Here is a 13,787-nt window from a genome sequence, read left to right as displayed (position 1 = left end):
CCAATTAAGAGTGACCAGTTCAACTTTTTTCCATAGATTTGGCAAGACTGGGAAATAAATTGCATGATTTCAAAGTCTCTAAGATTGGGTAATTCACAAAAAGTCCAGGTGTACACATGAATACACATTTACATTGCTCTAGACCCACTGCTATGGTGATGCTGAGAGGAATAAACACATCACTCAGACAGTCATTGTGTTAGAACAAACTCTTTGAGATCAGTCCATGAATCATAGCTTCTTGTGTTTTACTGCACTCAACACAAATGCGTTTGTATATTTTGTATGTCACACAGGTATTTTTATGCTGTGCTTATGCCGTTATGTGTTATGCAGTCATACCTGATTGTGCACACCTGTATTTAAGGCCCAGGTCCTAGTTAGTTGTACTTCTGTGTGACGGCTGCCAGCCCTCTTTTTTACACTGCGTTTGTCTTAAATAATGGACAATATTGTTATTGTGTGTCTCTGGAATGGAAGGCCGTAGTGACACGGGGCCAAGACTGGTGTGTTAAGCATACTCAAAAACCCACACAGATGTAGCCTCCACTTTCACCATGCAATTGCTAAAATTGCATGGTGCTAAAAAATTGAAAAAAAACAAACAAAAAAAAACAAACATTTTTTTTCATATCTGTGACATATTCTATAGATGTATATGTTAGTCAAAAGTGTCAGTTATCTAATTTGCTGGTATGCTGTCAATATGACTATCAGCAGATCATTTTCCCAGTCTAATTTGTTGAGAGCCACACGCCTCATGCAGAGAAATTAGGCTCCATGCCAAAACTCTAGCTGTGCCTCAGGCCCAGCTGGAGACTCGCTGAAGGGGCAGGTCAGCTAGAGTTTCAGTGTGGGGCCTAATTTGATGAGGTGCGCGGCTCTCTCAGAGATCTTCCTGCAACTGACCAGCACTTGATTGCAAATTAAATACTGGCTGTGCACAGAGAGTTCTGTCCACAGTTTATGGGCCATTTATCAATATATCACAGAAAAGGAAGGCGTTGCTTTCAGAGAAATTTGAAATCACAATTCTTGTCCAAATCTCATTGAACTGGCCGAACGTGAATCGGAAAGTGTTTGAAATACTCCAGAAGCAAGTGCAGAATGATGTGGGGAAGTTGCTAATCATCATCGGATTGTGAAGTCAACCTCTACATTGCGATGGATGGGAGAGGTAAACCCACCAAACCAAAATGAAATCATTTGAGGAGGTGAAGATCCACTGTGCTGTTCGTCTTGATCATAAGCCGGGAATATTTAACAGCATGGCAAGAGAGATCAATGCCTTCCTCACCATGTATTAAACAGACCAACGCATGCTGCCCTTCCTGTCAGAGGACATGCACAAAATAATCAAAGGTAAGATAAATTGATGGTGTAATTGCTAATATTTATTTTGTGCATTAGAACCACACACAAATATACAGTGTGGCTATTTTTTTGGTTGTGTAAGTGTAGGTAGGTTAATAAAGGTTAAAAGGTTAATAAAACATCATTAATCTGCCATAAATTCACAAACAGTCACAGGCAACAGCATTGTTGTCCATCACATATTTAATATCGATTTTCATTTGTATATCATCTCTGAAAGAGCAATTGGTAATGTTTTTTTGTTGTCTTAATAGATACAATACAATAATAAACATGGGGGGAGAATGATCGCACATTATCAGTGTGGAAGTAACTTAATTTTCCCTTCCACAAGGAATACATGACTCATTATTGTTTAGGACAACACAACATGTGGAGTATCCTTTTTTATAAGGCATAATGTATTTATTTTAAATGAAAGAAATTATTATTTAATGCACAAAATAGAATCAGCATACACCTGTGTAGTTTGTATCATCTAAGCTATGTGTAATATTAACTCAGAGAAATACACCTGACCTATGTTTTGTAAATTTACAGATTAGTAGTGCTCAAGCTGAAATATAAAATTCCCTCATTTTGTTTATAGGGCCCATGGAACGATTTCTGAAGGAAAAGCACCTGCAAGAGGCCACATCCACACTGAAGCTCCTCTATGTCCCTTTTTCTAGGACAGCAGTCAGCAAAAGTTCTGACTGATATTGGATTTTCAGCAGAAGCCACGCTGAACCAACTTAAGTTGTCCAAAAACATTTCAGAGAGGCAGAGACTAGAAATTAAGATGGACTACAGGAAACTCTTGATCACACTCCAGGGTCCACATTAGTGAGACGCATGCAGTGCCTTGACCCCGAGGCGCATGGCTGAATCTAAGTGTGTGATTATGTCTTCAGAGAGATACTAGATTCAGGGAATGTGACCCCAAAACAGATCAAGAGGACATCCTGCTACATGAGACAATAGGGACAAAAACCATCATTTTACAGAGGGTGGGATGTGGTGAAGACTCTACTTATATTGTCTCAAAGACAGGCCAGTGTGGAGAGAGGATTTTCCATCAACGAAGCCCTGGCTGTGGGGAATCAGAGGGAGAGTCTCTGGTGGCTCGTTGTTTTCCTCTGCTATTCCCCCAACAGACCTGACATGGTCGAGATCACAAACCAGCTGGTCCTTTCGGCTACAGGAGCCAGGCAGAAGTTCCATGGTTACTTGGATGAAGAGAAGGGAAAGAAAGAACAGCAAACTTATTGACTTGAGGAGGAAGGCCCTCACAGATTAGCTATGTGATTGTAAAGCATTGTAGCAGCGAATAATGTAATAACTGTGTGTGGATTGTTTTTGGGGGATTCAAACAGGGAAGGCTGTTAATGCTCAGTTAAGCTAAGACAGTTTCTGTCTGACACTGTTGCCCTCTGAAGTTCATGTCAGTGTTATTCGACATTTTTCTTATTTATTTTTCTAACATTGTTGCCTCCCAGTCATTTATGTTAACTACGGGTTAACTAGGAGTTCTCGGGGTTTGACACATTTTATTCTGCAACGGTCATATATTGATACTATATCAGTATCGTGATGTGTGGATAACATCACATGATGATACAGCATATGTGTGTCATATCCTTATTTTAATTCAAATATACTGTTGTAAATTTTGACATGGATTTTTATACATGTTTTTCATCTAAACACAGATGTTGTAGAGAATGTATGGTCATGACAATTTGCCTCAAAAGCATGGAAAAGTCGTGGAAATTTAGTGGTAAAAATGTGTCTGAACCCTGAAACTAACCAATGAATAATAATAGAATAGTAATTAGAGTGTTCAGTCACTGGTATAAAAAGGGATAAAAGTCATTCTCTATAATCATGAATTGTATTCAAATTTGTTGAATGTAGTCTGATGTCTTTTTCATCCTTTCATCCCAGTTGAGGTACTTAAAAAGCACATAACTTGATGAGATAATGTTAGCGAGTCGTGGACAATATGCATGGCCCTGTATTCACTGTACAAGCATGCTCAGATATCTGGCCTTCAAGTGCAGTTGTGGTCAGGGTAAATAGGACCTGTTAAATGAATAAAAACAACACATGCCTCCTCAAGTCTTAAATCACAAGTTGGAGCTTCAGAAATAATTTCAATACATAAATGAGTCTTACCATTTCTTCATGGCAGAGGAAAAGACAGGTTGATACAAGTTACATTTTTGAAGCACCAAGAAGGCCATAGACATTTGCTTGGATTCAGTAATGTTAGTTGCGTTATGTGGATTTTACAAAAAAATTACATAATTTATGTTTGAATCCCAAATAATTGTAAATCAGTTTTTTTGAAGTCAAAAATACTGTTTTCTGACCAGCACACGAGGGCACCACAGTCCCTCCCACTGTGATCTTATCCTGCAAAATGTGTTGACTTTAATACACAAAAATATTTATGTCCATAGTAAATACTTGTGTTTGTGTTTTGTGCTTGGCTTTGTTTATTTATGTTTTATTTTGTTCCATCTCTTTGTTTTGTGATCAATAATTAGGCAGATCTAGGTATAATCTCATTCTTTGTAAAGTCCTTAGAGATGTGCTTGTGGCGAAGGGTGAATGGGCTTGACATAATTTGAATACTCCGTCTGGTTTTCGCAGTCTGTATTATTCAGTTCTGTTTTAACCTCTCTTTTCTTTTTTCTAACCTTTGTGTTGTACATCTTTCAAATGACGAACTAAAGCATTGCGTGTTTTTTATCTACAGCAGAAATCATGACATTGAATCAGGATCTCAGTGCCTGTTCCTACCCACGTTAAGTTTTATTTTGTGCTTATTAGTGTGAGGTCTTTGCAATTACAAATCTATGCTACTGACTCTCTTTGCAGGACTTTGACATTGACATTGTGGCAGTGATCAATGACACAGTGGGCACCATGATGACCTGCGGCTATGATGATCATCACTGTGAAATTGGCCTCATTGTGGGTGAGTCTAGTCCTACTGTGACTGTAAATCAGATAATAAGGATTAGTCAGTGGCAGTGGAGCTCCACTGTAGATATTTATTTACAAACCAGTTAGTTGTGGTTAGGACTGCATGTAATGAAAATCAACTGTTAGTGTAACTTGCGGCCCATGATGCTCAGTGGGTAGAGCATATCACCAATACGGCAACTATAAACATGTCTTCACTATCTTCAGCAATTGTGTTTACACTTACGAAATGGGTTTGTCTGTGTGTGTGTGTGTGTGTGTAGGTGTTAATATGTTCCTGGTACATTTGGTGTCAATAGAGGGTTTTTGCTATGGTTTGTATTGCTTATGTTCATCTGCCCAGGGACTGCAGAACAAAACATTTTTGCATTTCATTCCTATCGATGTTTACACATAAAAATTAGAATTTATCAAACTTTTTGGGAACCAGACTTGTGCGGACTTGCAAAGGAAACTTGCGAGGAAACCTTAGAGTATTCACAAACCATATGCAAGCTAGGCCTACAGAGCTTGTCCTTTATCTGGACTATTCTTTTTTTAAGTTAGACACTACCTCTTTTGACCATATTTCACCCTGAAATGGGGAAATATCAGAGAAAATTAGGAAAGGACCTGTTAAGTGTCCAGCCAAAATAGGGTTAATTGATGGCCAATATAAGGAACCCAAGCTGCACCAGGTTGACTGTTTGCAGTCAACCTGGTGCAGAGTATTTTGACTATCTGATGAGCCAGTTCTGGTTCTCCAGAGCTCTGCGGATACAACAAGCATGTCTTCAACACCTGACTGCTGATAATTGGGGCACATCAATTGAAGGCTACAAGGCAGGTGATTAAAAAAACATATTTACATGGAAAAGTGACGAGCACAACAGAGCAGAGTGCGGCGTGCAGGCTATGAACCAAGCAAGATGAGTACATTTTAATATTTGGTTATGTAGGTGGACTTTCCAAACATGGCTGCTCTTTTCAGCAGGTCTGTCGCTGCTCTGTGCCGGTAACAATCCAGAAAAAGTTTGTGTCCCCCTCTGAAGTTACCCCAGACTAACAAACTTCCCCAGTAAGCGATGACTGATAGGCGATGTGCCATCCATTTCAGAGGTGTATCAGAATTCCTTGACCATTTCCCGTGGTGATACTTTGCCTAAATGCTGATCACTTTTTTTGTTTTATTTTATTTTTATTAATTAAATAACATGACTCATAACAGACCTTTGTTTTGGCAGTCAGTACTGAAGAGTATATTTTTGGCATGCTGAGACTTGCTAATTAACACTTCCACCTCAGCCCCAGAGTAATTCTTGAGCCGGTGGGTTTCCTGCTGCAGTTTTTATGTTATTATTTGAAACCATTTGTTAAATAGCACTGTGTGCTGCAGTCGGATGAAACTGTAGTCACCTCTATTATCCTGATTTTTACTGACATCAGTTAGCCTCTGTGAATAAGATTAAACTGTAATATTAGGGCCATATCTCCAAATCTATTCGATGGATCGCCAGGAAATTTGGTAACAACTTTCATGTTGGCTGCAGAATGAAACCTGGCAATTTGGGTGACCCCTTAACTTTCCCACTAGCACCGCCAGCGGACCCAGTGGAGTATCTGCATTAGACATAGTGGGCCCTATCTTGCGCCAGACTCCCTAAACCCGTTATTTGCGGATTTAGGGTTGCGCAAGAGGCGTTCCCCCGTAAAAGTTGCTATCTTGTGCACCTCCCGCTATCCGCAAAACACCTGCGCTACCCGCTATATTATGCATAGGCATGTTTTGGGCGTTACGCCAGTTAAACCAATCAGTGTGCCAGGTGCCATTGCCTTTAAGGGCAGGCTGCGCTATCCTAAATCCTAAATCCTAAACCCACGATGGAGAGAGGGAGGTAGATTTTCTCAGGGGTTCTACTGAGGCTAAAGCAAGTTGGCTTTATATATATATATATATATATATATATATATATATATATATATATATATATACATATTATATATTATATTATAGGCGAGTTAATTCGGGAGGTGGAGCCACATGTGTCCAAGTGGACGTGTCACAAGGTTGTACTGATTGAGTAAAATCCCCGGGTCACACCACACACACAAGAGGCAGAGGTGGAACTATGTGTAAACTAATTTATTGACAAGGTAGATTAGGCAATTAAAATATTAAAAATAAAAATATAGCACAGCTCCTGGCTTAGGATAAAACAATAAAACGTGCTGGCGTAAGTGTCCAATTAAAACAGTCTTTCTTCTAAACAGTCTATATGAGTAATATACTCAGTCCATTCCGGCGGCATCCCGGTATCAGTCCGACCGTGTGCGTGGTGTGGCTCCGTCGGGGCATTGAAGCCGCCTGGGCGCGCTCTCCTAACAGCCCAAACTTTAGGGATAGTTAAGATAGCTAAAGTGGGTGCGCAAGATAAGCAATTTTAGGGATAGCGCATGAAACACGCCCACGGACACACCTCCAGGCGCAAATGATGGAGTCTGCATAATGAATAGCGGGTAGCGTGGGCGCAAGATACCGTTTAGGGATAGCGGAAGTTCCTAAATCCGCAATTTGCGGGTAGTTAAGATAGCTAAAGTGTGTACGCAAGATAGCAATTTTAGGGATAGCGCATGAAACACGCCCACGGACACACCTCCAGGCGCAAATGATGGAGTCGGCATAATGAATAGCGGGTAGTGCGGGCCCAAGATACCTAAATCCGCAATTTGCGGGTAGCGGGTAGTGGCAGCAAGTAGCGGGTGGCACAAGATAGGGCCCAGTGTGCCTGTGAGGTGCCCTGGTGGCTCAGCTGGCAGAGTGCATACCACGTATCAAGGGCCTTACAGCAGTGACTGAGGGTTTGATTCTGATGTCGAGCCATTTGCTGCATGCCATCCCCTTTTCCTCCCCTGCCCTGCCTGTCTGGACTACCGCTATTGAATAAAGCAAAAATGACAAAAATAAGAAATAATGCAGAAATCAAGGATAACAAGTGTTATTCTGCACGCACCTACTTTTTGTGGAGTCTTTCAATAATCCTCTGTACTTCTGTACTTGAATAGCATACCTGCTCTTGTTGTGTTCTCAAAACCAATATCATTCAGTAAAAGCTGTAACTGATAATTGTAAAGTGGCTAGAGGATACAAGGCTTTGTTTCTGTAATGTCAGTGTCCTGGGAGAAGTTAAATGACTCAAGAGGGCAGAGTTTTGTGAGTGCAGGAGTGCTTCAGTTTTCTTTTTAAACAGTCGCTGAAATATCTAAAGCAGCGTATGATACAAAAGAATTGACGTAAAAACTGAAATATCACGTAAAAACCCTTTTACATTTTATGACAGAGACTGAGTAAAGGTCAATTTTGTGAGACTTCAGTTTAAATCTGAAATGTGTAATAAGTCCATTATTCTTAGAGTGTGAGTCACCCAAAAAATGTGCCGTTATATTCCTTAGACAGTGGCTCTTATGAGCATCTTGAAATTGCGGAAGATGTCTGAACATTTTTTTAAAGATGATAAAGAAAAAGAAACCTGATTAAAAGTTAGATATTGACTTTTGATTAAGAAAAAGACTGAATTTCAAAACTGAAGTTGTTGAGTAATGTGCCCTCACCCCATTCTCTTAAGGAACGGGCACCAACGCTTGCTACATGGAGGAGATGCGCAACCTTGAGCTGGTGGAAGGTGATGAGGGACGGATGTGTGTCAACATGGAGTGGGGTGCGTTTGGAGACGATGGCGCCCTGGAGGACCTGCGCACCGACTTTGATCTGGAAATAGATGCCGGCTCCCTAAATCCTGGCAAGCAGCTGTGAGTGTACTATTCTATAATTCTGATTGAATTTGGTGGTGTGCTCACAAAGACATTACCAGCATTTTGCGGGTGGCTGGTGCAAATATCCGCCCCTAGAAAGAGGGGACGACATGCAGCAAATGGTCTGGGCACGGATTCGAACCCAGGCCAGGTATTTTAGACATGCACTGCTTGTTAAAAAAAATACCCAGCCGCTTTTTTAGGTTTCATGTCGTCAATGACTGACACATTATCTTCAAAGATATTTGAAAGCTGTATTTAGTTGAATTCCTTCTGCCCATATAATATAAATTGTTCCACTGACTGGCACAAAAGATCCACCCCCTGTCTTAACAGTTGGCAAGGTGTTGCTTTCTTCAGATGCTTTTCTCTAAACAGTTCTTCTGTGGCTGTCACAAAACAATTTAATTTTTGTGTCATCAGTCTAAATTGTGTAGAGTATGCTGCAGTGCGGACTTATCAGCAGTTACTCTGCTATCAGTGAAACTTAGCGTTTCCTCTTCTACATATATATTTTCAAACCCTCAAGTCAGCTCCTTGATGGATCCCATTGTTGTAGAAACCACATCAATAAAGAATTGTGCTCTGGCAGTGTAGACAGAATGAGACAGATCATGCAATCTTTTTATAAAGCTTTAATTTTGCTGTTGTGGCTGCTGGTGCGGCTGTCACGTCCAGCGTTCACCTCAGAGCTTGCACTGTGTCTGACATTGTTTCTGGGCCTCTAGTTTGTTTCTGTATCTCTCCACGATCCTGAGGCTTCCAATTCACTTTTTGGAATTATGAATAAAGGCAACTGCTCCTTTTATTGCACACTTTGCATTACGATGCAAAGTGTGCTCACCATTGGTCTGTCCCGACCACTGGAGTATCCCAGAGTGTTCACACACAACCATCAGTGAGGTTGAGTTCTGTCAGTGCTCCTTGTTCCTCCTTGCACATCATATTGGCTTGGCATAGCTTCGGTGCATGTTTAGGGCCAGAAAGGAAGAGAAACATGTCTCTGCAGAGAGGCGTAGTACTTTACTTCACTGGCTCCGGATCAGATGACACCTAACACCTCAATATTTCCACCACCGTGTTTGACTGTAGATGTTCTTCCTGTTTCAATAACCTCATAAATGTTTGTGCTTACATAAACTTACTAATTGCCTTAGTTAAGCTCAAGCTTAAGCTTAGATACATCTGAACATCAGAGTTTTATTGCAGCCAAAAGTGGCAGTTATATCCTTGCAAATTGGCTTTGTATCTTGGATGAAGATGCTTTTCTGTGCCACAGAGGTCACTTTCAGCCTCTGTGGTATTACTTTGGATGAAAATGTCCTGGTTTGTGAAAATCTTTCTAGTATTTGTTGTATTGCTTCCCTTAGAAACTTTAAATTTAGCCCCAGTTTGGTGCTGGGATAATTTGTCATCTCTCAGGAGAACCATTTGGCTATTTTGACATTGTTACAAACAACTGGAAATATTTTTCAGAGGAAGTCATGTTTTAATGTTAAGGCACTAGAAGTGGTAACAGTAACACATAGAGGACCATATTAGTTTAGTTATCTAGCTTTAATTGACCAAAACAGTTAATGTATTCATGTATTAGATTTCAAGCTGTCAAGATTTTTATTTGTCACATGCATGAATGTACAAGTACAGCAGCAGTGAAATGTGAGCATCAGACAGCAGGGGGTAGTAAGGTGCTGAGCTGTCTAATACTGCAGGTAGGTGATACGTGATGTTGTGATCTGTAATGAAGTTTTTTTGTTATGATCTGTGTGGCCTGGGGGAAGAAACTCCTTTTCAGTCTCTCAGTCCTGGCTTTGATGCAGCGAAGCCTTTTACCAGAGGGCAGACATTGGAACAGTTTGTGGTTGGGATGGTGAGTGTCTTTAATAATCCGATATGCCCCAGACCTGCACCGCTGGGTGTAGATGTCCTGGAGGCAGGGCAGTGCTGTTCGTGTGATGCATTCAGCACATCAGATCACTCTGTGCAGGGCCTTCCTGTCCTGGGAAATGCAGCTGCTGTACCAGGCAGTGATGCTCCCAGAAAGCACAGACCCTAATGTGGCGGCATAGAAGGTTTTCAGCAGCAAAGTAGAGATCTTGAATTTCCTCAGCCGCCTGAGGTGGTACAACCGCTGCCTAGCCTTCTTCACCAGGGTGGTGGTGTGTGTGGTCCAAGTCAGGTCCTTAGAGATGTGAACCCCGAGGGGCCCATAGATCTTGGGAGCGGGTGGAGAGGGTGGAGTGGAGGACATGAGTGATGGCGTCGTCAGTACTCCTATTGGGGCGATAGGTGAACTGAAGGGGGTCCAGGGAGTCCGGCAGTCATGAACAGATGATGTCTTTGATGAGTCTCTCAAAGCACTTCATCACCACAGAGGTCAGTGCTACAGGGTGCTAGTCATTTAGACCAGCTGGGTTGATCTTTTTGGGCACAGGGATGATGGTGGACTTTTTAAGGCAAGTGGGGACGACAGAGTGGGCCAAGGACAGATTGAAGATGGATATGAACACCGGAGCTACAGTAGCTGGTTAGTGCAGGATTTTAACAGACGCCTGGGGATGCCATCTGGGCCGGCTGCCTTCCTGCTGTCCACTCGTCTCAGTGCTCTCCTTACGTCGTGCTCTGAGAGGGAGAGTGGGCGGTTCTCCTCACCTGTCAGGTCGCCTGCTTCGATTGCGCTAGCCCCAGCAGCCTCAAAGCTAGCGAAAAAAGTGTTTAGCTCTTCCTCCAGTGAAGAGTCCACAACAGCCGAGGTGTTCACTCGTCCTCTGTAATCCGTTATTGTCCGCAGTCCTTGCCATATGCGTCTGCTGTCGTGGTCGCACAGTTGTTCCTCCACCTTATCCCTGTATCACCTCTTAGCCACTTTCACCGCTTGTCTGAGCTTGTAGTATGCCGCTTTGTACGGTGACATGTCTCCGGAGATGAGCCCCTCGTTATAGGCAGCGGTACGTGGTTTCAGAGCCTAGTGGATAGACCTATCCACCCACGGTTTCTGATTAGGAAAGACCTTAACAGTCACCACAGGAGTATGTGTCTGTCTGTGTGTGTGGTTGGCGGGAAGGGGGTTGTGACATTGTCCAAAGCCAATTTGAAGCCAAGTTGAGGCCAATGACATAGAGGCCAATCCGTGTCGTTACAGCTTCCAGCTTGGTCTTGTGATTCACTTTTCTTTTTTTTTTTTAGATACATCAACTTCCTAGTATGAACACTTCAGTCGCCCTTATCATTAAATGCTAAAAGTTGTCATTTTCACTAATAACCAAATCCAGAGTTATTTTTCTTGTCATAATGAACGCACAGCTGATCAACACCAAAGTACTCGGAAGGTGAGCTACGGTGTGAGGAAGGTTACTTTAGCCATGCCGTCTTTTATAACTCATTAGAATTCAAAAGAAAATGATGCTGATCATCCAGAACCATCGGCACCTTATGTATTCACTGAATGTTTCCAACAGCTCAATACCCTGGTGAAGGTCTGAGATGTGAAACCTTGGCTTCGCATTCATCATTACTTCATTGTGCGTGCAGTGTATATATATATATATATATATATATATATATATATATATATATATATATATATATATATATATATATACATACAGTACAGGCCAAAAGTTTGGACACACCTTCTCATTCAATGCGTTTTCTTTATTTTCATGACTATTTACATTGTAGATTCTCACTGAAGGAATCAAAACTATGATTGAACACATGTGGAGTTATGTACTTAACAAAAAAAGGTGAAATAACTGAAAACATGTTTTATATTCTAGTTTCTTCAAAATAGCCACCCTTTGCTCTGATTACTGCTTTGCACACTCTTGGCATTCTCTTGATGAGCTTCAAGAGGTAGTCACCTGAAATGGTTTTCACTTCACAGGTGTGCCTTATCAGGGTTAATTAGTGGAATTTCTTGCTTTATCAATGGGGTTGGGACCATCAGTTGTGTTGTGCAGAAGTCAGGTTACAACACAGCCGACAGCCCTCTTGGACAACCGTTAAAATTCATATTATGGCAAGAACCAATCAGCTAACTAAAGAAAAACGAGTGGCCATCATTACTTTAAGAAATGAAGGTCAGTCAGTCTGGAAAATTGCAAAAACTTTAAATGTGTCCCCAAGTGGAGTCGCAAAAACCATCAAGCGCTACAACGAAACTGGCACACACGAGGACCGACCCAGGAAAGGAAGACCAAGAGTCACCTCTGCTTCTGAGGACAAGTTCATCCGAGTCACCAGCCTCAGAAATCGCAAGTTAACAGCAGCTCAGATCAGAGACCAGATAAATGCCACACAGAGTTCTAGCAGCAGACCCATCTCTAGAACAACTGTTAAGAGGAGACTGCACCAATCAGGCCTTCATGGTCAATTAGCTGCTAGGAAACCACTGCTAAGGAGAGGCAACAAGCAGAAGAGATTTGTTTGGGCCAAGAAACACAAGGAATGGACATTAGACCAGTGGAAATCTGTGCTTTGGTCTGATGAGTCCAAATTTGAGATCTTTGGTTCCAACCGCCGTGTCTTTGTGAGACGCAGAAAAGGTGAACGGATGGATTCCACATGCCTGGTTCCCACTGTGAAGCATGGAGGAGGAGGTGTGATGGTGTGGGTTTTTTTTGCTGGTGACACTGTTGGGGATTTATTCAAAATTGAAGGCACACTGAACCAGCATGGCTACCACAGCATCCTGCAGCGACATGCCATCCCATCCGGTTTGCGTTTAGTTGGACCATCATTTATTTTTCAACAGGACAATGACCCCAAACACACCTCCAGGCTGTGTAAGGGCTATTTGACCAAGAAGGAGAGTGATGGAGTGCTGCGGCAGATGACCTGAACCCAATCGAGATGGTTTGGGGTGAGCTGGACCGCAGAGTGAAGGCAAAGGGGCCAGCAAGTGCTAAACACCTCTGGGAACTCCTTCAAGACTGTTGGAAAACCATTTCAGGTGACTACCTCTTGAAGCTCATCGAGAGAATGCCAAGAGTGTGCAAAGCAGTAATCAGAGCAAAGGGTGGCTATTTTGAAGAAACTAGAATATAAAACATGTTTTCAGTTATTTCACCTTTTTTTGTTAAGTACATAACTCCACGTGTTCATTCATAGTTTTGATTCCTTCAGTGAGAATCTACAATGTAAATAGTCCTGAAAATAAAGAAAACGCATTGAATGAGAAGGTGCGTCCAAACTTTTGGCCTGTACTGTATATAAAGAATGTAAAGAACTGGTACAAATACATGTTAACTAAAATTATCAACAGGGTAAAAAAAAAAATGACCTTTTGATAAATGATAAAACTGCAATTCACTTCTCCCACACAGAATTTCTTTCAGCTATGTCTGTGGTACCTCCATATGATTACAGAACACCAGCACTACCCTGTACCCACACTAAGGCTACAGTGGTTCAGAAGATCAGGCAATCATTGTTAAACTATGTTTATCTCATCAACAACAACAACAGCTCAATGGCTGACCCTTGTATGTTTTTCATCCACAGCATTTCAGACACTGAATTGTACCAGCAATCAAAAGCAATCACAGAGCAACTGTTGTTTGGAGCAGAGCTAAAGACAATAGCCTGAGGTCACTCTGAAGCCCACTGCAGGATTTGATGATTGTACCAGACTTGTTACAGAGGGTACA

At 41.8% G+C, this 13,787-nt stretch overlaps 1 protein-coding gene across 2 annotated transcripts in view; it reads left to right on the top strand.

Moving 5' to 3' along the window:
• Positions 1 to 13,787, top strand: part of hk2 (hexokinase 2) — a 57,753-nt gene that overhangs the window by 13,333 nt on the left and 30,633 nt on the right. For both annotated transcript variants that reach the window (XM_030060235.1, XM_030060233.1), the window contains exons 6-7: positions 4,240 to 4,339; positions 7,950 to 8,133. In XM_030060235.1, coding sequence (XP_029916095.1) covers positions 4,240 to 4,339; positions 7,950 to 8,133 — 284 coding nt within the window. The remainder of the gene's footprint in view (positions 1 to 4,239; positions 4,340 to 7,949; positions 8,134 to 13,787) is intronic.

This window comes from Myripristis murdjan, chromosome 9 (genome assembly GCF_902150065.1).
Source record: "Myripristis murdjan chromosome 9, fMyrMur1.1, whole genome shotgun sequence".
In the NCBI taxonomy this organism is placed as follows: domain Eukaryota; kingdom Metazoa; phylum Chordata; class Actinopteri; order Holocentriformes; family Holocentridae; genus Myripristis; species Myripristis murdjan.
The sequence above is the reverse complement of the archived record's forward strand: the minus strand, read 5'-3'. Positions and strand labels throughout refer to the sequence as shown.